The 24,947-nt window shown below is 32.8% G+C and overlaps 2 protein-coding genes and 1 pseudogene across 2 annotated transcripts; 2 read left to right on the forward strand and 1 right to left on the reverse strand.

The window, feature by feature from the left end:
• Positions 1-423: 423 nt before the first annotated feature.
• LOC122593691 (serine carboxypeptidase-like 17) lies at positions 424-4,575 on the forward strand. The gene is made up of 13 exons (XM_043766135.1): positions 424-657; positions 923-1,068; positions 1,888-1,964; positions 2,114-2,236; positions 2,322-2,424; positions 2,642-2,679; positions 2,807-2,908; positions 3,006-3,092; positions 3,257-3,430; positions 3,516-3,587; positions 3,710-3,858; positions 3,946-4,117; positions 4,214-4,575. The coding sequence occupies exons 1-13, from the start codon at positions 497-499 to the stop codon at positions 4,295-4,297; spliced, it is 1,488 nt and encodes a 495-aa protein (XP_043622070.1). The 5' UTR covers positions 424-496; the 3' UTR covers positions 4,298-4,575.
• A 425-nt stretch (positions 4,576-5,000) lies between these two features.
• Positions 5,001-9,594, reverse strand: LOC122591843. The gene is made up of 2 exons (XM_043764073.1): positions 9,021-9,594; positions 5,001-5,380 (listed from the first exon to the last, which is right to left on the reverse strand). The coding sequence occupies exons 1-2, from the start codon at positions 9,592-9,594 to the stop codon at positions 5,001-5,003; spliced, it is 954 nt and encodes a 317-aa protein (XP_043620008.1).
• Positions 9,595-16,470: 6,876 nt separating this feature from the next.
• Positions 16,471-22,044, forward strand: LOC122591844 (annotated as a pseudogene).
• The last annotated feature ends 2,903 nt before the right edge of the window (positions 22,045-24,947 follow it).

Raw genomic sequence — 24,947 nt, forward strand, 5'->3', positions numbered from 1 at the left:
TTTCTAAGTCTTCGGCTATAAGAGTCCCTTTTTACCATGTATAAAAGATATGATCAAATCTCAATATTAATATAGGGAAGTGTAACTCACCTCTTTATTTACTGTGAGAGGTTTCGTTACAGAGTGACCATCGCTTGTATTGTGTTAACATTCCTTCGTATAACTAGTGCTGCATACCGCCGGATAAGCTCTCTGCTCTATTTGGTTGCAATGCTATGCCTATCAAAATTGGCTAACGCTTCTCTAGGGTACATAGTTAGTTGCATATGTTAAACGTGTTCAGAACTTAAAAACTAGACTTTCAAAGAAGTCACCCGAATAAATATAAACCAAAAACCATGAATATATCTTTACCTAACCCCATCAATTAGCACCACGCCAGACCAAACATCTTTTTCTTTTGTACTATAAAACCAAACATCTTACAATTCCCTTCATCACCCCACAATAATATTAAAAAGAAAAGTACTGTTACAAAAAAAGAAAAAGAAAAAAGATGCAAAGATACAACAATAATCATTCAGGAACCATGTCTATGTCGCTCATCATTCTTATTCTGTGTTGTGCATCGTCAACACTAATAATTGCCAACTCACAAACAATCGTCAAATCCTTGCCGGGTTATTCGGGCCCTCTCCCTTTCAAGCTAGAAACAGGGTAATTAACTTAGTACGTACTTTTGTTATTTGCGATGGCTTTTTCTCATCACCACAATATAGGGAAGAGAATATGAATATGAGGCTGTCTGACACGTACTTATTTTTTAACTCATAAAAAACATGAGATCAAATTATCAGTATTAAAAAAATTAGAGTTTCATACCACTTAGGTGACGGACCTTACATTCACTTTTTCATATATATATATATATATATATATAGAACATATAATAATAATAATGAATGAAACTAACTGCATGCAGGTATATCGGGGTGGGAGAAGATGAAGCAGTGCAACTATTTTACTACTTTGTTGAATCAGAAGGGAACCCGGAGGAAGATCCGCTTATTATTTGGTTAGCTGGAGGACCCGGTTGCGGCACTCTCCGGGCATTCTTTTTCGAAATCGGTATGTTTATTTTTTTCTTTCTTTAATTGGTCAATGTTTCAAGAATAGAATGCTACCGTGTTATTGCTTCTCTACTTCTTTTGGTTTCAAAATTGACTTTTCACATGACGTATTTGGTTGTATAATGATGACTTTTCACAAACTATTATTATAATAAAAATTGATTAATAAGGATTTAATTAAAAAGGTTTATCCATGTTTTGTGACAATATATATGTTTTTAACTTTTTACCTTTAATTAGTATTTTATTCATTCTTTATTGTACGGTGGATAATTATTAATAATGCCAAGTACAATGGATGAATAAAGACCACAAAGAACGTCTTGCATCAGTTTGCTTTAGTTATCTTCTGGGAAATGAAAAGTATACCTAACCTTTATGACTGATTATAATTTTAAAAGGCGTATAATATCCTGACCATATTTTTGGTAACCCGATCAGACTATTAATGACACGAGGCCGGTTTTTACCCTACCAGATTTGCCATTACAGACATAGAGACCCACACTATTTTGGAAGGATATGGTTGAGATACCAAAAACTTTGGTTGGAATACACCATCCGTTTTAAAAGGGTTATTACTAAATTAAAACTAAAAGTTGTTACCATGACAATGCCCATTTATTTTTTTAATTAATATACTTAATATTTAATAAGTTTTTATATACATTTTATAAGTTTTTATGTCAATTTATAAATTTTAAAATATGCATTTTACATATTTATATAGATTTTTTAATCCTAATTTTATGTAATTTATTGGAGTTAATTTGGTGAGTTGACATGCTGATTGCTGAATTCATATATCTTTCCACAGGTCCTATGCAAATTCAGTATGGAAATTATATAAATGATGTCCCTGCATTACAGTTGGACCCGAATTCATGGACAAAGGTACCATGATCTGTCTATCTGTATAATATACATTGTATATTTTTCTATTTTATTTGTTTACTCTTTAAGACTCCCAAATCTCTTGTTAATTAGTTGAATATTGATTGTGATGATCGATTAACTTTCAATAACATCTATTTAATTAAAAGGTGGCAAATGTGATATATTTGGATGCACCAACGTTAACCGGATATTCCTATACAACAAATCCAGATGCTGTGCACTCTAGTGATACTGAATCCGCAATGCAAACTGCCGAATTTCTACGAAAGGTTAGTTAAAATTTAAAAATACGTAAGTATATACTTGTGTGAAGTTATTGATGCAAGATTCTTACCAATGATATATACAACGCAGTTTGTTAAGAATCATCCGAAGTTTTTGAACAATCCCCTATATGTGACTGGAATTTCTTATTCTGGTATTGTTATTCCAATAATTACTGAGGAGTTATATAAAGGTATAAAAAACAACTTTCCTACCTGCTTTTTCCTTCACTTTACTATTGGGAAGTGATCTGTCAGCTTTTGACAATACACCATTAAGTGTGCTTCATAGGTTTGTACTGTATAACACAATAAAATTGGTGTATAGCAAAAAACTGATGGTGTACAGTCACTACCCCGCTATTAATATGTCTAATTATTACTAATGAATTTAATTTTTCGTCTTAAAAGGTAATGATGAAGGACTGGAGCCAAAACTAAACATTCAAGTAAGTAGGTTATAAACTTATAATTACAAGCTAAGTATTAACTTTGATGAAGTTTTAGGTAAGTTGGTGTTAATAGACTTCTTATGGATTACATTAATGCTAATGATTTTGGTGATGGGAACCATAGGGATACATGGGAGGAAACCCGTTGACAGACAAAACTGGTGATATTAACTCCAGACTCGAATATGCTTATCGTGTCGCACTTATATCTAGTGAGTTATTTGAGGTAATATACATTTACATATTTCGGAAAATCCGGTTGATTTTTCTGATTCATACTCTAATGCATCTTACATGTTATTTCACTCCATGAACATTTATAGGCGACAAAAAGGGATTGCAATGGGGACTATGCTGAAGCTGACAATAATAATTTGCAATGCTTGATGGATATTGATGAAGTCAACAAAGTAAGCGTAGTTCATTTGAATGGTTTTTTCAAGTGTAGCATTTTTCCTTTACAAGTGGCCGGTATCGTTACAAAAATGTTGAAAAAAGTAGAAAATTATCTTTGGATTAATATATACTTTAGCCTCACCTAATGAGACCTTGTTTTTTGTTTTTCTATTGTTAGCGTGTTGGTGACATCAACATTCAACAAATTTTGGATCCTGATTGCGATCCAGCAACCAATTTGGTTAGAGGCGTGAATCCTGCTCTAAAGGGTAATCGAAGAACACTACGGGCAAATAATCGAATTCAAATGCAACCTGCCCAATCTATGCTCCAAGATAATGTTTTTTGTCGAGTAATGTCTCACTTAATTCCTATGTTCCCATTGTATTTTTTTCATCCTTGATGCGAAAAGGATATAAATGATTTATTTTTAACAGGGTGCGTACTATGACTATGCAACCCTTTGGGCCAATGATGTCAATGTCATGAAAGCACTTGGAGTACGTGAGGTATAGTAACAAATAGACCCGTAATTTTAGACCCGTAATTTTACACCTTTTTGTTCCTTTTAGAGTATAATTATTGGAAATAACTTAATTAGTATATATAACTGTTTCTTGTCATTAATTAGGGAACTGTGAAGGAATGGTTGTTATGTAATTTGGACATGAAGTACAACTATGGTAAACCGTCAATGCCACAGTACAAATTTAATGTCCGAAGTAGTATTGCCTACCATGAAAGGTTAACAAAGAGAAAGTGTCGAGCTTTGATCTTTAGGTTTGAAATGTTTCCCTTTTACTCGTATTGATTTTCCAAAATGTGTATTTGTTACATCAACTTCTAACATGTATTACTTTGGAACAGTGGAGATCATGACATGATGGTTCCGCATGTGGGCACACGAAATTGGATAAATTCTCTTAATTTGACGGTTACAGATAGTAATTGGGACGCATGGTACACTAATGGTCAAGATGCAGGATACAAAACCTCATACGAACGTGATAACTATTCCTTAGTGTTCGCTACTGTAAAGGTACAAAATAACTCTGTTTTGATATATAATAAATCAAGAAGATATTATGTTGTAGACATAAAAATAAAATTTCTCTTCGATTTGTTGCTTGTGTAGGGAGCAGGTCATACAGCTCCAGAATTCAAGCCACAAGAATGTTTTGAGATGGTTAAAAGGTGGTTTGCTCATAGACCTATCTAATTAAACCAATGTCTTAATTAGCATCTATGGTTCATGTCACTCAAACCAAGTTTCCAACTAGCTAGGCCGGGTAGCTTGTCCTTTAGACTTTCGCTGTGATTATAATGAATTTGTCATCACAACGTTGTATGGAGAAAAAAGTGAGATGGCCAGTTAATATTTATTGTAGGTTGATTTTGAAAATGCATAGCTAATTTATTCTTTGGTGATCTTCCATTTGTTGTATGGTTCTGTACATTGTACCAAGACAATCAAATCAATAATTATGTGTTATGGTATCTCTTAACATACATTTATATTAAAATGATATACGAGTTTATATATATAATTTTTTTTGTTATAAAATATAGCCTTTGTTTTGTGACGTGTATAATATTGTAGACAAAGATAAGTAAGTTTTTGGGACGTGTTATAAGAGGGTTGACAACCCACCTTTCACCATTTTTCTCACCACTCACTTCTAACCAATCACAACATGCCACCTCAACTTCACCACTCACTCACCACTCATTCAAATTTCATTGGCATCCGACCACTCACTCACCACTCATTCTACAATTTTCATTTTATTTAAACATTAAATTTCATTAAACTAAAAATATTCAAATACATAAACTATACATAATAATTCTTGGAATTAAAACAAATAAAAAAAACATACTAGAAATACTTAAAAGATATAACATAAATAATAGAAATACGACTACTCGTCATCATCGTTCGGCTGGAGGTGTGGTAAGTTTAGACCCGCTAGATGGTCTGTCAGATCATACCGGAGACGGAAATGTGTCTCCTCGTCCTGTATCTCCGGTAAGGCGTCCCAATGACTACTTGGGCGGACAACTGGATCTCCTATATAAACCGGGCAAATCGCACGACCACTATCCTGAATGATCATGTTGTGCAGAATCACACACGCATAAACCAAGTTCCTTATTGTACCTAGTGACCGTTGTCGAAACGGTCGATCAATGATATGCCATTTTCCTTTGAGAACACCAAATGCCCGTTCAATATCTTTGCGAGCCGCCTCTTGTGCCGTTTTGAACATTTTTTCTTTCTCGTCTGTCGGGTATTTGTACGCTTTAACAAACATAGACCATGTAAGATATATGACATCGACTAGATAGTAGCCACGTCTATAAGTACGCCCATTTACACTGAATGGAACGTAAGGAGCAGTGCCCATTCGCTCGGGGAGGAACAAGGGAGATTGTTGCAGTACATTGATGTCGTTTAAAGCACCCGGAGGACCAAAAAAGGCGTGCTAAATCCATAAATCTTGAGACGCCGTTGCTTCCAACATAATAGTGGGGTATTCATGATCACCTCTTTTGTATTGCCCCTTCCACTCCATTGGAAACATCTTCCAAACAAGATGTGTACAATCCAGACTACCGATGTAACAACCGCCTTATAAACATTCTAATTAAGTTCCTTAGGTCGTACTTTCGCCATCTGAACGGCTAGTCAGTCCAATTTATTTAAGTTCTTGACGTACTTTAGACGTAAAATATGTGCTTATTTGAAGGTCAATTTGATCTTAAATCTTGATTTATGTGACGGATTATAAATTAATTCGATAAAATATGAAGGTTCGGTTCATAAATGTTCATGTCCATGAATGTTCTAGTGCAAAAATGTTCAACAAATAGTCCCTTGTAAATACCTAGTGCATCTATTTAAAAAGGTATAAATAGAAAATTATAGAGTGAGAAACCCTCACTATTCATCATCACCTCCAAACACCTCTCTCTCTCTCTAAAAACACATAGTCAGGAATACCTTCACCCCTATTTACACACACTAAAAATCACCATCTTGATTTTGGGTTGTTTGATTGAAATCGTTTGTACTTTTGGGTTCCTTGTGACGATCAAAACACGTTTCTGGAATCAAATCGCAGGTAATAACAACAAATTATGGGTTTTTGATCAAATTAAAAGTTCACTTTTTCAACTTTATGTTCTTGATGATTTGGTCCGATTTTTGTGTAGAAATCGTGTTAATAATCAGTGGGTTTGTGTCTAAATGTGTTTAACAACATTTTGGTGAACAAAATTGGATCATAACATGATTAAATTACATAACCCATTTTTCAAATATGAACATAACTTGTTCTTGAAGCCACCAAGTGTTCTTGTGATATTTTGATCTTGAAAACTGAAATTGTGTTAAGGAAATAGTATTATTATTATGTTAATATGTATTAGTACTACGTTCTAACTCGTTCTAAGATCGACCTACACCTTTATTGAATTAATTTGTGGCTGTTTGGCTTGTGTTCATGCCTTCTAAAACGACCTGTCTGACCAAACTGCTGCTTCTGATCGTTTTGTGCTAATTACTTAATGATGTTTGGTGCTGTGTGGTGTTGGTTCAATCGATTGGGTAACTGATCTCTTGATCGGTTTCGCTCGGATAATGAATCAAATTAAGTCATGGCTATGAAACGAACTAAATGATCAGATCATGAAGGACGATCTCTTTGCCATGAAATAAAACGATCTCTTTTGAAGAAGAAGTCTAAAACGATCTAAACAGGATGAAGTGTAAAACGATCTGTTGGCCAAGAACTTGTGGGACGATCTAAATTGCTAGTAATGAAACGATCTCCTTTAACTGAACTAGTAAAACGATCTTAATTGAGGGATCACCTAGAACGATCTGTGTGTTTGAACATTAGGACAACCTGAGTACTGAAATCAGAACGATCTATACATTAAAACTTCAAGAACAATTTGTTCATTAGACTCCTAGAACGACCTAAGTTATCTATAGTTGAAACGATCTAATTTAATAAATAAAACAATCTCTTTACAAAATTATAGAATGATCTAAAGTGTGGAACCTTGAAACAATTTAACTAGCTAGACACTAAAACGACCTAACTGGCTAAACCTCCAAGACGATATAATTTCAAGAAGCTTAGAACGATCAATTTTCAAGAAGCCAAGACGATCTAATTTACAAGAGCCAGGACGATTCGATTTGTGAACCACCAAAACGATCCCTTTTGCAAGACCAAGTGGAACGATTCGATGGAAGAAACACTAGGACGATTTGTGTGATTAACTCCTGAAACAATCGAATTTGTGTGATTAACTCCTGAAACAACCGATTTTGCTAAACTATTAAAGGCAGGAACGATCTAATTAAACAACCACAAGAACGATCTAAGTACATAACCATTGGGACGACCTAAACGCTAGTCCAGAGAAACGACCTTGTACCAAAACCCTAGACGAACTTGACTTATAATTCCTTGCGCTTGAACCTTAAACGATCTAACTACGTACTTAATTACCGGATAAACTCTTAGTTTCCTTGTCTCCTCAATTAATTTAAAGTACGAATATTATGAGCAGCTAGTCGGATTTTAAGACAAAAGGTACATTAACACAAGACTTGATTAAACTCATTATCATGAGGTCTACCTTGTGCGTGTGTTCAAAGACATTTAATTGAGTCCTGTTCGAGTACTTAAGTACATTCAAAATCTTTTCGAGACAAAACGTTCTAAGTTCTTCAAGGACCAAATCATCGGATCATCAAGAACATTTCTGTGATTAAATAATAACCAAGACTAATATATGTACATATTATGTAATCAACAACGTGTACTTAGGTTTCTGTCAAGATGTGCTTGGATTTCGATAGACATAACCTATCTATCTCTGTGCTTGTTCTCTCTACTCAATAACTTTGCGTGTACCAGATCACTGTGAGTTCACTCATCCCCTTTTCGTACATTTTGTTCAAGTTCTTTATCGGGGATTGAAAAGCATGAAAACTATTTTGTACTTATATATATATAAATATATATATGTGCTTGAACTGTCTACGTACTATTTTATGATCATATGAAAATACTTATGAAATGATTCTGAATTATCTTCTAAAGTGTATTTAGATCTTGAATTGGCAGGATCTTTAATGCATTTATATTGCTACACTTGTTCTCTGTTATGCACTTACTGATCTATGTATGAGTACTATTTCCACTGCTATCAATTCATATCCCACAGTTCAGGGAATGAACCGTAGGTAATCATGGACAGCGCTGTTAGGGTAGGTCAACCCTCATTCTCTATAGTTCTGGAGGATGCATATTATCTGTACTTGTTCTGATCTAGATCATATTTAGCTTACTTGATTATGTGAGCTTACTGGCACTTTATTGTTCATCATTGGCCAATCGGGTTAGCAGTGATTATATACATACATACATACATACAAAGTGCATTACTTGTTCTTAAACTGTTCTTACTATTATAAAGTACTTATGATATATGTACCGATCTTATGACTTGTTCTTAATATACATATTGTTACTATGTATAACTATAAAGTACTTGATGTGAATCTCACCACTACTTTCGTAGTTGACCCTTTTGAACTTACATGTTTTTCAGGCTAGGCTAGTAGATCCTTTAGCATAGGAGTCTTCCTTCTCTAAGCTCACCCCTTTGGCGATCATTCGTACGTCCAAGATTAGTAGCTGTGAAGACTTCCTTTTGCTCAATTCAGTTCAAGACTTGGTTCTGTAAAGACAATTGTTCTGTCTTTCTTGATATTGACTATTCTAGGTATATCCCATGTTCTGTAATAACTTATGATACTTCTTATCTTTTAATGTTATTGGTTGTGTTTGAACTTGTACTGTGCGTGCTTGTGCTTATCTGTGCATCCCGTATATTCCGCTTTAGCGGGGTGTTACAACCGATCATTCCAGGCAAGTGATGCCTTTCTTCGTGTGCTTCAAACAAACGATGGAGATCATGTGTTGTTGGTTTACGCAGATATTCGGTCTTGTAAGTGTCAACGATAGCGTCACAAAAAATTTGAAGACATTCACGTGATGTTCTCCCGGCCATCTCTAAATACTCGTCGTACTCATCAGGAGGATTACCGGTTGTAAGTTGTCGGATGGCAGATGTGCACTTCTGTATCGGTGTAAAACTCTTGGCCAACCGGGCATCATACGAGTCTTGAAAATACGCGTATCTCGACTCAAGATCTTGCACGATCTTTAGAAAGAGTCTTTTAGGCATACGATACGTATATTCAAAGAAATCATCATCATATTTCGGTTCCTCACAAAAGTAGTCGCGGTGCAACCTTTCAGAAGCAGTCCAACGGTTACGGTTCACGACTTTACGTTTCGCATGTGAACGGGCCGTGGAACTTTCGGCTTCTTCGGACTCAATGGCGTTCGCAAACACCTCTAAACTACTATCGTCGGACCATTCAAACGGTTCGTCGATGATTGTGGTGGAACCAATATGTTTTTGCATTTTTTTAGTGTGTGTATATTTGAGTTGTAGTGTGTTTTTTGAAAGAGAAAGTGAATGTGGTATGTGTGTTTTGTAGTTGTAGTGTGTGTGTGTGTGTTTTGTGTTGTGAGTTGGGAGTATATATAAAGTAAAAAACAAAAGGAAAAAAAAAATCTGCAACTTAACGTTGGAAGTCTAAGTAACCGTTGGAACCCACCTTGTTTTTGGAGCCCGCGCAAGTTCACCCGCGTGGTGTGACCACGCCTTTTGATACCACGACGCGTCGTGGGTTGATGGTGGCGGTGTTCCGTGATGGCGCCGCGATGACCACGCGCCCAACTTCCTACCGATTCCAACCCCCTAAGGCACGATAAAAAAGATTGTGTTAAGAAGTCATCTCATATCACAAAACAATTTATCCACCTACTTCGTATATGACGTCTGCTAATGGGATGAAAGTGACGGCCATTTTTTCTGTCGTTATGTGAATATTATCAAGTTCTTGTAGTATACTTTTAAATTACTCTCCCATTCCTACATAAAATTGGTAGGGTTTAACAACCTAAAACACAATATATTTTCTTTATTGTACATGGTTGCATAATATCAAAATTTATTGTACATAGTTGCATAATATCAAAATTTATTGAAGTGGAACACTTTTATACTTTCATTTTTTATACATGATATGGTTGCATAACTTGACCGGCTTTAGCATGTAAATTCTATTTTTTTGCACTAGACCCAGATGACTTTTAAGTCAACATAATATGTTACAAACTAGCAACTTCAAGATCGAATTACTTGTAACCGAAACACAATCCAACCAAATGGCTTTCACACATGTATTCTCTAGACCCCAATAATCTATATATATCAACTAAGTAACAACCTTAAAACTTGCACAATCAACCCGAAAACCTTACGAGAGCACAAAAACTAACTTTCATGCGAACGATCAGATGGTAACGAAACTTCACCAAACTTTACACATAACTTAATGAAACATAAACGAACTCATAGAAACTTTCGTTTCTAGTTGTGTAGTTGTTTATTTTGTAAGTTACAACGTGACCCAGTTAAACTTTCGTTTCAATTTCAGTCCAAATTTCTGATCATTATTGCTTAAATTCAGTGTGTTTCTCTTAGTTAATGTTATTAAAGTCATTTGCAAGTTACGGTTTGTGATTTGGTTGAGTATATCTCTTGTTGCCATTTTAGTGTTCTTAAACTTTAGATATGTGTTGCGCAAAAGTTACACGTTACCATTAAGTTATGTGTAAAGTTTGGTGAAGTTTCGTTACCATCTGATCGTTCGCATGAAAGTTAGTTTATGTGCTCTCGTAAGGTTTTCGGGTTAGTTTTCGGGTTGATTGTGCAAGTTTTAAGGTTGTTACTTAGTTGATATATATAGATTGGGGGCTAGAGAATACATGTGTGAAAGTCGTTTGGTTGGATCGTGTTTCGGTTACAAGTTATTCAATCTTGAAGTTGCTAGTTTGAAACATATTATGTTGACTTAAAAGTCAACTTGGTCTAGTGCAAAAAATAGAATTTATAGGCTAAAGCCGATCACGTTATGCAACCATGTACAAAAAATGAAAGTATAAGAGTGTTCCACTTCAATAAAATTTGATATTATATAACCGTGTACAAAAAAGAAAGTATATAATGTATCCAGTGATTAAACTGAAATTGATATATAGAATACAATTTTTTTCTTTTTCCTCCAATTAAATTCATTTTGTTAAATGTCTCGATTATGTAGTTAAGAGGAATCTTGATTCAAGTCTTGTTTGTGAATGCAAAGTTACATGCACAATTTACATGTATCTCAATTACACATTTACATGATCTTACAACATTCGTCCTACGTCGTCATCATCATCTGCATTACGCAAGCAGTACGTTATGATATCACGTATCAAAGACATTGGTATTTTTTTAATTAGAAAGCAAAGTAATATACTAAAACCATTAATTAATTATGCTAGTGAGATACTTAAATTAGATAGCCATCTTTGTAGATCACGTAACCAGTTTTGTTCAATTTAAATCATAATTTATTAAGTTCAAATGAGGTTTGTCAATTGTCATACACATGCAATATAATATGCATTCCAACTAACTTGTTAATTTTGATGCTGATAGCTTTACATACATCCAAAATAATCAAGTATGAATATATCCTTTTCCTATATAATAATAAAAATAATATAATACGAGATAAAAATAAATAACTAGTGTCATGCATCCAAAATAATGGATTTAAAATCAAAAGAGTCGAAAAAGGAGACGTAACGTGGACCAAAAGCAAAATATTGAGCCGGCCGGCAGGGATTAGCCAGCACCAATAAGAAACCTTAGATGTTTGACTTGCCAAATAGACCGTCTATCTTTGTAGTTTATTGTACGTACGTAACATAAACATCTATCTTTCTAGTTTCTACAGTATAATCTATCTATCTATATATGTTACCCTTTCAATACTTTGGTGGTTTCAATAAATAAATAGAAAAAAATAACTGCACAAAATAAAATACACCTTTAAAAAAGTTTTACTTTTTAGTAATAAACTTTTTATTTATTCCTGAAAATAGTAATATTTAAAACGTGTATATGATAACATGTAATTACATGGCATTTTTAAATAACATGTCATTATTCTTTATTTATTTATTATGAAACTAGATTTTAGATCCGTGTCCAACACTGGACACGAGAACTATGAAATTATCAATATTAGATATTCATACATTCAATTTATGAAAATTCATAATTTCAAAGTTGAAGATATACGTAAAAATTAACTGTTTAATTCAAATGATAGCAAATAAAAAACAAAATAATGTGATATATTTACATTAAATTAGAAACATATATCCTCTTTCATCTTTTGCAAAGTCGTTGATGCGTTCAAATGAACAAAATTTAAAATGATCACTTATATAGATTAATTTTTTAATACTAAAAATAATAAACTGGATTCTATATCATAATAAATTAACATGTAATAGTGATAAAGTCGTGTATTAGACACGGACCTAAAAATATATTATTTAGTGGGATTTATTTATCTATATTATATTATTAAATAAATGTATGAGGCGTACAAAATTTAAACACACAATAATAATTATTTTTAGTTAGATTAATTTATAATAATTATAATTAATGCAATACCTATCTTTAGTTAGGTCGAAATTGATATATATGTTTACATATATTTATTATTTAATTTATATAATAAAAAGTCAAGAAAAGTCAAAATTGAGAATTTAAAAAAATTGAGAAATATGATTGGTCAATAAGCTATTAGAGCAACTGTGTTTTAGTATAATAGAAGATTTTTATCGGCTGTGTCATTTCCCTCCAAAAATGACATGACTCTATTTCAGTTTCAGTTTCGGTAAGGTATTTTTTCTAGTCATTTTCTTCTGAAACTAATTTCAGCTTGATTTCATTGATTTTTGTTGAGTCTCTTCCTATTTCAAGCATTGAAAAGTTGAAAAGCTGTCTATGAAGATCTTAAAGGAGACATAAATCTAGCACTTCTTCGTTTATCTCAAGATTTAAGATCTGTAAATTAGGATGCAAAAACGTTGTCATTTTAGCCGGAGGGAGATCTTGAGGATGTTTAAGGTGAGACAAGAGTTTCATACACCGAATTAGAGCCGTTTAAGAATAGTTCGTCGACGAATAACATAATTCTAGATAGCGGAGGTTTAGAGGTTAGCTTGAACTCAAACAGACGCTGGCAGTTTCTAAATTAATTGAAGAAATCAAGAAACCACCTCCACCTACAACACCGCCGCCGTCGGTGTTGGAGTAATCCGACAATAAATAAGAGTTTATCGCTTGAGAGTAAAACTTTTTAAATGTCACTGCTATTTTCGTAAATTGCTCGAAAGATCATTTATATATTCTGTAGTTATAAAGAATGTCACGTCATTAAAATGACACGTAATCAAAATGTCCATGTCATCATGTACATGTGTCAAGTGTTACTATTTCTGAAAATAAATGAAACTTTATTTCTAAAAAGTAAAACTTTTAAAGGTCACTGTTATTTTTGTGAATTAATCGAAATGTGGTTTTTATTTACAGCCGTTATCCTTTAAAAAAAATAAACACATGTTTTTCCTTCATAAAACCAACAAATTAAAATTTTAGCTACTTCGTACGTAGTAATTATATTTACAAACTCGGACTTATAATTAGTATCAAAGATGCACAAACCAATAATTAATTGATTACAATAACGCATATCGGGTTTCTTTTAATCGGTCTCCTTTTCGGTTCTTCCACACTCGTCTTCGTCACCTCACAAACCATTGTCAAAACATTACCGGGCTATCCAGATCATTTTCTAAGTATAAACATAATAATACTAATAATATATAATTAATATTATACATATATAGTGTATGCATGCATGGAGCTTCCTATTTAATTTTTTTGTAAACGATGTTAAAATGTATATATGTTGAAATCGATCGATATGAAAGCAAGTATATCGGGGTGGGAGAAGATGAAATGGTGCAACTATTTTACTACTTTGTTGAGTCAGAAGGGAACCCGGCCAGAAGAGGATCCACTCATCATTTGGCTAGCCGGAGGACCTGGTTAGTTGCGCCACTCTCCGAACATTCTTTTTCGAAATCCTTCAAAATATAAATTTGTAACTACTTTTTATAAACATGTTAATGCATTATATGTATATATGACTGTTTAAGGAAATATTAATTATCATATATAATAGTTTATCATATACTGTACGTATTAATTTGAATACGATATATGTACACTGAGCATTTATGCAAACTTCGTTAACCTATATTTCATTATCGAATAATAACTTAATTTATTTAATCATTCTCAATTTTATCCGTGTATATTATAGATTGTTTTCATTTGATTATATGTATAAACAAATAAAAAAGGATAAAAGAAAGGAAAAAGACAATTAAAAACAATTAACATGAAAAAAAGTGCATTTCACTTGGGGGCAGGGACTTTACTTCGACAGATATATTATCGCCCACTGTATCCCAACCAATATGGTATCTCGACTACACTTGCTATTTGCAACGATAGTCACTGTAAATAGTATGGGTCTCCCTGTCTGTAATGGCAAATCTGACAAAAAATAGCGGACTCGCTGTCAGTAATCGCTGCAAATAGTTGGATATGGACAAAACCACCACTATTTGCAGCGATAGTCTGGTTTAATTACAAAAAGTCTGGTCGGGATACCAGCCGCCTATATTATATCCTTGCATATAACGTGTTTAATAAATATCGAACCAGACCTTTGTACTGTGAAAAAATTATTGGGGCCCTCGCGCTTGTGGTTCATATTCAAAGATGTCATCACCATCTTAAATTAAGTACAAAAAATATTAAATACGAGTAATATAGAACACATGTATGATTCGATCGAACCAAACCTTTGTATTGTGAAAGAATCAGGGACCTCGCCCTTCTGTGTTCATGTTCAAACTTCAAAGATGTCACCGCCTAAAAGTACAGAGAATTATATAGAACCCATAATGTATAATAAATGTGGGTAATTGGGTATCGTTTCAAATCTACTCAAACTTAAATGTTAAATCTATACTAGTAAACTTTTTGACATGTAGATCCCGTAGATATATACAATTATTTAAGCTTTACTTTCTAAACCTATTACAGTTTCACATATTCGTATTTGCACCATTTGAAACTACTCACGACATATTCAAACAGTCGAGAATCGAGATTAATCAAATCCACGTATCATACCTGCGAATAAACTGGATATCTTATAAATGTCAAGCCAACTACTCATCCGTTGTCCATCTACATCACGTGTGACGTACCTAATTCACCGGTAAAATTTCAAGTTTTCAAAAATACATGTTTCAACAACAAAAACTATATATCGTTAAAAGTTCATCCGCTAGTCCTCGTTTGAATGAATTTATTTTGAAGTTTATGTGCTTCACTAGGCTCGTAAACTAACATAAACAAGACTTTGTACATATACGTTTGTTTAACTTAATAAATGGTTCACGAACAAATAAATGATCAAGCTTTATTTTGTGTTCATGATCGTTTTTGGGATATACCACCTTTTAATGAAATTTTTAGGATGTGATAGTGTTTATATCTGAGCTTAGGTACATGACAAACACATATTATCATTTCATTAAAAACTATATCTCCTTCCTAAGTTGTTTTTATTTTTTATTTTTTTAAACAACCCCTTAATGGTATATATGGCACAAAAAATTCGAGCTGGAATTGTGCTTACTGCTTAGAGGCTTGGAGCTGGAAAATGAGACTAGGAGTTGGGCCTTTTATTTTAACTTTTCTTACACAAATTTTAAAGATTTTTTAGAGTTATCATTTCAAAAAGACTTATTTTTAAAAGCTTTGTGCTTTTAAGGTCATAAAACACCATTGCCAAATAAACCTTAAATGTTACTCATTTTGTGATATACAAATTGTCCAAATTTTCCTAAATGATTAGATTGCATCACAAATCCATTATTTTTGAAATATCTTTAGAAGCGGCAACCTCTTTAAATCAATTAGCTAAAATACTCGATGTTGTTATAATCACCAACAATCGTGGCCGCCATTACCAACTCGACGTCGCCATTACCACCACATTGTCGTATTGCACAGGTAACGTTTATTGTGGTATAGCTTCGTTAACAAACATCCTTCCCTTGATCGCCCATTTTTAGATATAACAAAAGTGTAAATTAAAACAATAATCATTTAGAAACCATGAGCATGGTACCCACGCGTTGCGGCGAATACCATTGACATGACGTCTAGATCGAGGGGTGATGTGGGTCTCATGGAGCTGTTCCACGGCGGTGGAGGTGTTGAACGAAGGTGGAGGCGATGGATGTTGGAGGTGATGGTTGGGTTTTGAGGACAGGAGTGGAGGTGTGTGTATTTTTGTGGCAAAAAGGAAACAATAGGGAGAATAAATGTAGAGAATAAGGGAAAAAATAAGGAGGGGTAAAAGGGTAAAATCTCATGTCCTAAATTTTGTAAACTTTCAATATGAGTTGATAATTTTTAATAAAGGAGTATAGATTATGTGTATCTCCCTCATCATCCTCATTCTGTGTTGTTCATCGTCAACACTAATATTTGCCAACTCACAAACAACTGTCAAATCCTTGCCTGGCTATCCGGGTCCTCTCCCATTCAAGCTAGAAACAGGGTAAGCTACTACTTTTGATAATCTGTAAGAATAGAAGAACATGTATATGTATATGCATAAATAAACGATTGAAACGTACTTCGAGCAGGTATATCGAGGTGGGAAAAGATGAAGCAGTGCAATTATTTTACTATTTCGTTGAATCAGAAGGGAACCCGGAGGAAGATCCGCTTATTATTTGGCTAGATGGAGGACCCGGTTGCGGCACTCTCCGGGCATTCTTTTTCGAAATTGGTATGTCCAGTGCACGTAGAGACATGCATATTAATTAAAATCTCAAAAATCAAAACTAATCTTGATGAAACATTCTCGCAAATGCCAATGAACTCTTATTCAGGAGAGGCATTTTGCCTTTTTAAAAGTTTCAAATTCAAACCTAAACATTGGCGTTTAAAAATTAAGTTGTGAAAATATGTCTATAAACTTGTAATTAATATATATATAGGCCGTAAGAAAAGAGAACTTAAAAGCATACAACGACTAATGTGCGTGTTCTACGCCGGGTCCTCTTATCTTTTTACTTCGTTTTCACTCCCTTCGTTAACTATTAGATTTTTAAATTTGACTTGTGATTATGTATATGATGCTTTATATATAAAATATATACGGATTGAGTTTAACATATATACTTAACACTGACATAGCTATACAAACAAGATACGGGTATATTTTTAGTCAAACTTAAATAAAAAATTCATTAACTAAAGTTAGATATTTGTCTTTGTTAGTGGACCAATATGATAACGAGTCTTGTGTACTTGACTTCCTTTTGTTAATTACATCGAATACGTGCACGTAATTAAATAGACACTTGTCATGTCGTTTTACACAATTCCATCCGTGTGATATCTAGATGTGTTTTTATAATGACTACCACTTCCTCAGTATGGTTTTATTATACGTCTAATTAAACATTCATATACAGTATAACGTCTACAAACAAACTTTATAAATTAATATATACTGATAATGTAATAACTTTGTCTGGTTCCAACTTAGAATCAGTATAAATTGAACCTCATTCGATAAAATGACAAGGTAATATTTTTTTAAAAACCTCGTGTAAATATATTGTTATTACTGAAATTATAAATTAATAGTTTTTTAAATATTTCAAGATTTTACCGTTGTTTTGTAAAAAATGAAAGTTGGACATGGAAGTTTTGATAAGAACTACGATGATCTTTAAAGAGCGTTTGATATTGTTTATTGACTAAGAGTTATTAGTCTCGCTACACCAAATCTTACCAATATGCCACCTGATGTGTTAATGTAAATTGCACATAAAAATTTTAAATATCATATATGAACCTCTTTAATTTAATAAATTATTAATTTATCAATATAATAATATCGCATCACTAAGTTAATAGGGGTTTTACTGTATTATCATTAGGTTTGTGTATACATTTGAAATTAAATTACAAAGTTTAAAGCTTATTAACACATTTTATTGAAATACCATAAATATTTACACTTTTAAATGTGAGTTTTTCCCACATATTTATTAGTGTGAACAAATTAATATTTTTTGAATACTTTTTAAAAATGCGAATAAATGAGTGTGAACAAATGACAAATTTGTTATAGTGTTAGCACCCATGACCTGTGAAAAAAACAAAAAAACTTTATAAAAGCTACTGTTTACAGCTCCATTTTAAAGATACAGATACCAACTACATCTATTTTTGCCTAACATAATCTTAGTGGAGTAGTAAGTTACTTTTAAACAAAGTTGTAAGTAGCTGGAACGTTTATTTTCTAAATATTTTTGGTATGTAGTTGTAACTGCAACTTCAAGATATATTTATGTAATTTTAAAAACCAAAAACTTCAACCAAACAAAAAACTTTTCAAAACTTTACTTCATTAGAGTTTCATTTTGAAATTTTTTTTAAATAGAAGCTAAAAATATCTACATCCAAATAAAAAGTTTAACATAATAAAACTTTTTGTTTAAAATTAAAGTTAAAACTTCCAAAAAACTGTTGTAAAACTCTTACAAACATATCATTTAATTTGGTTCTTCCAATTTGTTTAGATTAAGGTCTTAGTTAACTTCAAACAAAACAGAACAAATAATAGCTTAAGCCGTAGTCCTCTTATAACACATTCTAGTTCCATATTAAATGACGTTTTAATTTCAATATCTCTATTTTCTGTCATATATAACTCATTTTTATGTGAGTCCCGACATTAATCGTATAATGGGAACTAATTTGACATGTTTTCGTAGGTCCTATGCAAATTCAGTATGGAAAATACAGAAATTTTTTTTAAAACGGGTGTATTTCAAGGGTGTTTTGTCAAACAAGTTTTCGAAAAAAAAAAAAAGTTATAAAACCAGTTAATCCGGTATTTGAAATACCGTATTCAAATTTTTTCCTCGAATCCGGTATTTGAAATACCGGTTTCAAAAAAGCAACTTTGAATCCGGTATTTCAAATACCGGATTCAGACTTGATGTGACTGGGACACAGGTTGCTACAGTGGTCGATGACACGTTTTTTGAAACCGGGTTTTCAAATACCGGTTTCAACAATTACGAGTAAAATTGGAAGTCGACATTTTAACTGTTATTTATATAATTAGTACAGTGTCAGATATTAGCATTAGAATAATTTGAACATTATCTTCTACCCAAAACACACATTTAACTATCCCCCTATTCTGATGCGGACATGCGGTAAAGATGCTACAAAAAGGATAAAGATTGGAAATGTGAGGAACTAAAGCATTTTCATTATTTTGGAGGAAATACTAGACGTTTGAGTGAATAGCACTATTAATGAGTTTTGAAATCTTGCATGCAAGATTTCACATAACCCCAACGCTATACAAGAATCTACTTTCCTTCGTATTGTGTGTGCATTCGGATTATTTTGTCCAACCTCTCACGATACACACTCAAAGTGTCTGAACCAAAGCATAGATATTTCCCTAGTTTTAAATCTGCAACAACAAATATTCTAAAAACTCGTAATTGTTGAAACCGGTATTTGAAAACCCGGTTTCAAAAAACGTGTCATCGACCATTGTAGCAACCTGTGTCCCAGTCACATCAAGTCTGAATCCGGTATTTGAAATACCGGATTCTAGGGAAAAATTTGAATCCGGTATTTCAAATACCGGATTAACTGGTTTTATAACTTTTTTTTTCGAAAACTTGTTTGACAAAACACCCTTGAAATACACCCCTTCCAAAAAAATGTAATTAAATGTGTAAATATTTGTGGGCCTAAATCTAGTAATTAGTATTTGTACAAACGTCGTTGTTATCTTTCGATGTAATTCCTTACGGGCCCTCGAATTGCAAGGTCGCGAACGTGATATATTTAGACGCACCAACATTAACGGGTTATTCATATACGAAAACTCATGAAGCTGTGCGGTCTACTGATACATTATCAGCATTACAAACTGCTGAATTTATAAGGAAGGTTAGTGAAATTGAATTAGCTTAAATACATAGAGTTTCAAATAGAACTTTTCATATATGATATTCGTTATTTGCATTGCAGTTTGTTAAAGAACATCCAAAGTTACTAAAAAACCCAATGTATGTTACTGGAATTTCTTATTCTGGTATAGTTATACCAATAATAACCGAGGAATTATATAAAGGTATAATTTTATACTTAATTTACAATATCATTTATTCATTTTCACCCGACACGGTTTATAAAAAAGGGAAGTGATATATTCATGAATTGTCTGCTTTAAACGGTTATATATTGTGTAGTAAATGCTTGTACTTGTTATAAATGGTAAATTTTTATTGTGGATATATCAATTCCCTATAAAAAAAAGTTACAATTAATAAAACTTTTCTGCTTTTTCGGATTTTATTAGGTAATGAAGAAGGATTAAAGCCATATCAAAAATATCAAAAATTTTGTACATTGTATGTAAGTATCCCATTAAATTGAACGCTTAGTGTGAAAGTGTATGCATGACAACCAAATAAGCTGACACGTAAAAGTTTTTGATTGGTCAACGTAAAAATTTTACATTAAGTGTTCAATTTAAATGAGATGATTACATACAATGTACAAAAATTTTGATTCTAACATATAATAGGAAACATGTGAAAGTTTCTTACACCCCAAATATTAAACCCTTTTAATTTGTGCTTGTAACATTAAAAATAAAATGCAATTGATGAGGCTAATTTACTCGATCGATTGTTGTAGGCGACGAAGATTAATTGATTGCAAAGGAAATTATGCAAAAGCAGATTGTAAGAATGTTCAATGCATGTCCGATATTGATAAAGTCAACAGGGTACACATAAATCATAGCTGTTTTCTTTTTTTTTTTAACGGCAAACTATCATGCTCCTCATTTTAAATTACCCATACAATCTAATATTTGGCTCTATTTCTACAATGTTAGCGTGTTGGAGGCATAAACATGCTAACAGATTTTGGATCCTGATTGTGAGCCAGCAACCAATTTGGTTAGAGGTGAGAATGCGGTTCTAAAAGAAACTCGCAGAACCCTACGGGCCAATAACCAAATTGAAATGCTTCCTGCCCGATCTATGCTGAAGGATAACGTAGTTTGTCGAGTAATGTCTCACTCTCTTGCCATTGTATTTGGTCACCCCATCATTGGGTGAATGATTTTTATGTTCTGTTATTTTGATAGGGTACGTGCTATACCTACGCAACCCTTTGGGCCAACGACGAAAATGTTATGAATGCACTTAACGTACGAAAGGTATAGTCGCCAATTGTATAAAGGCGATATAGATCAATATTTTAATTTATCGAGGTTCTGGTCAATTAAAATAAGTATTAAAGTAAAACAAATGAAATAATCATTTCCTTTTAACTGAAAATCGTTGTACATAATGAAAATGTTCGTGCATTATTCTGTTTTATAATAAAACCTCATGCGGCTTCTTTCAAATTATGTATATTAGGGAACGGTGAAGGAGTGGTTGCTATGTAATCTGGACATGAAGTACAATTATGGTAAACCTTCAATGCCTTCATACGAGTTTAACGTTCTTAAATTAGTAGCGTTGTTTATCACGAAAAGCTAAGCAAAAGAAAATGTCGAGCTTTGATTTTGAGGTATTAACGTTCTCGTCAGCCCATTTCAGCTCCCTTGACCCTAATCCTGTTCTATACTCCCTTACATTATTTGTTCTTCTTAACCTTAAAATTAACAGTGGAGATCATGACATGACGGTTTCAAATGTGGACAGGGACGGCGTCATTTTGGGGCAGTGGGGTTAACTACCCCACTTCAATTTTGGTACAATGTAATTTTTTAAAATTTAAATGATATATTTATAATTTTTAAAAAAAATAAGAAATACATAAAAATGTTACCTTTGTTATCATAAGCTTAATCTTTTGAAATCATTGGTTATCGAAGCATTAATTTTGAGATAGATCTCTCCATTGGAACAATAAAAACCTTTTGTTAATTTTGATTTTTAATAGAAAGAATGAAAAAAGGGTTGAAGAAAAAAGTTTTTCTTTTGTTTGGGTATATATTTGTAGTACATAAATAATGTAGTTTGCGGAAAAACTATTTTCATTAAAACTATTATATATCTTTATCACAAACAAAAATGTATAATAATCATAATCGTTATGTAGGAAGTATATAATACAAGCTAATTATTTCATAAATATATATATATATATATATATTGGTTTCTTGCATTATAATTGGATATGTTTTCATTTAATAAGACCTAGTCCGACACATATGATTTTTATTTATTAAAAAAACTGGTACTTTTAAATATGAACGTTACACTCGGTGTGGAGTACAAAATTATTTTGAGGGTCCATTCTCTATTCTCGAGTTATGGTCCATTTTTTTTTAAATTATCGGATACGACTCTTATAAGTATGACAAACGACTTTTAAAATTGCCCTCCTCTTAGAGAAATTTCTGGCTCCGTCTCTGCATGTGGGCACACGAAATTTCCGGCAACTAATAGATGAGAATATGAGATGAGACCGCTTAAAAAAAAAGAGAATGGTTGGGTTATTTTAACTGGGCCTGCCATATATATCCAATAAAGTTTGAGATGGCCCTTCTCAGATGATGGGTCAGACGACATGACAATAAACCTCGGATAGCTTGGTCCACCTATCAAGCCCAACCTTTTTTTTTTAACTCCAGCTCTGTACTGAAGTCAACCCTCTTATTTATTTCTTTCTCAACATATTGGTTTTCACCTATTTTTGTTCGTTAGGTAAAAAATGAAGAAGAACGTAAATCATGTATGATCAGCTACATGGTTATTGTTTGTTGGGGTTTGCTAAATGCCTAAATACAACCCTAAGGTGCATAAATTATTTGTACATTTACAATAAAATTCAGAAGGTGGACTTTTAACATGGAAGGTACAAATTTTTTATGCATATTAAATATAGCCCTAAGCATTTAGCATTTCCCTTGTTTTTTACTAATGATTAAAATATCTATTAACCAACCTGCCAAATATAGAAGTGTCATTTAACGTCCATCATCGGTTGCTATATATATATATATATATATATTAATGTTAAATATTTTGGAATAGATAGGTCTATAAGGTCCATAATTTGTCATTTTAAAGATCATTGAATAACATTACGAATTCTTTTATATATCTATTAATAGTAAGTTTTTTATAGAGGGTGTTATCAATTTCATTATGTATTACTCTCTTGCTACATTAAAATTTTGGAATAGATAGGTCTATAGTGCATATATGCTTCATTATACAACCTTGTAGGTGATATTAATGAATACAGTTGAAGAAAATGAGTGAGAGCTACTTTTGTAATATGAGTTGGCCAATGATTAAAGCCATTCAATCTTGGGCTCTTCATCCCATATAAGTGTATGTTGAGGTTAATATTAATTACCTTATCATAATCAGAAATTAACCTATATTTGGTAATTGAAACACCTTTTTTACCTTTTTACTTGATGAGTTGATGATGCAAGTGTTGATATTCTTAACCAAGAAAAGGGCTATTTACTTATCTTGTGTATCAGCACAATCTCAAAGATATGATTGAGAAGTAGTACTAGATTTTTGCTTAGGTACAATGATTTCAAAAGGATTTCCTTGTACTAAGACAATGAAAGATTGATGCATCTCCAATTTATGTCATCAACCTCTCCTAACTTAACTCTCATGGGAGCCAGGCTGTTGTCATATGGGGCTTGTGTATTTTCAGCAAATTTTTCTAGATCTCAAATATCACAACTTGTCATATTTCACCATTTCTGATAGGAATAATCAAGTGGGCATGTGAATTATTTTGCATTTTTTCCTTTTCATTTCCTATGTATTCCAATACTTTTAAGCCATTCTAGGCCTTTTTAGTTGCCGGGTCAAGTCATTGTCTAGACGACTAGAGGTGTGTGTGTGTGTTTTTTTTTAACATCTAAGCTAGCATTTACTAATAATTAAGAGTATTGTTCGGATTTTTACTTATTAGAATAGTAGGAGGTAGACAAGAAAAAGTTGTAGAATTTCGTTTGTAACCCCCAAAATATTTGTACTAGTTGTACAAACAATGGTAGTACATATTTTTCTTGATGAAATCTGAAATAGACCACATGGTTGTGGACCTGAAAATGGCAGAATTGTCTTGAGCTTAAACTTTTTATGGTCAGAGGGATAAGGGAATGGAAGCCATTTAACATTTGTGGTGTGATGGGAGAACATACTAATGTTATAACAATTGGGAACACTTGTAGGTAATTTTTCTGCATTGGTAGCAGTGACATGGTACCGATTTTAATGAAGTGTCACAGGGATTGAAGCAAATGTTTTTGGAGGTTGTTGGTTAGACAAGAATGTTTTTCCCCATACCCTTTTGGATTCTTATCTACCTATAGCTAGCCACCATTGTGATGTGCATTGAACCAATTCTAACCGTGATCTCATCCCAGTATGTCGTTCATCGTGTTGCTCTTTCATAACTAGGCCGACGGCGACATGGGTACCGGACCGATTTTTATTTCGGATTGTATATAAATGTCTAAAGTATGTACTATAATCATACATAGGTCATTTGATTTAATTATAAACAAATGAAAAGGATTGACAAAAGGTCAAATAATAATGGATTATATGCAAACAAATTTGAATAAAGGGGACTTAAAAATGTTAGGTCTTGAC

Source organism: Erigeron canadensis, chromosome 3 (assembly GCF_010389155.1).
Source record: "Erigeron canadensis isolate Cc75 chromosome 3, C_canadensis_v1, whole genome shotgun sequence".
Classification (NCBI taxonomy): domain Eukaryota; kingdom Viridiplantae; phylum Streptophyta; class Magnoliopsida; order Asterales; family Asteraceae; genus Erigeron; species Erigeron canadensis.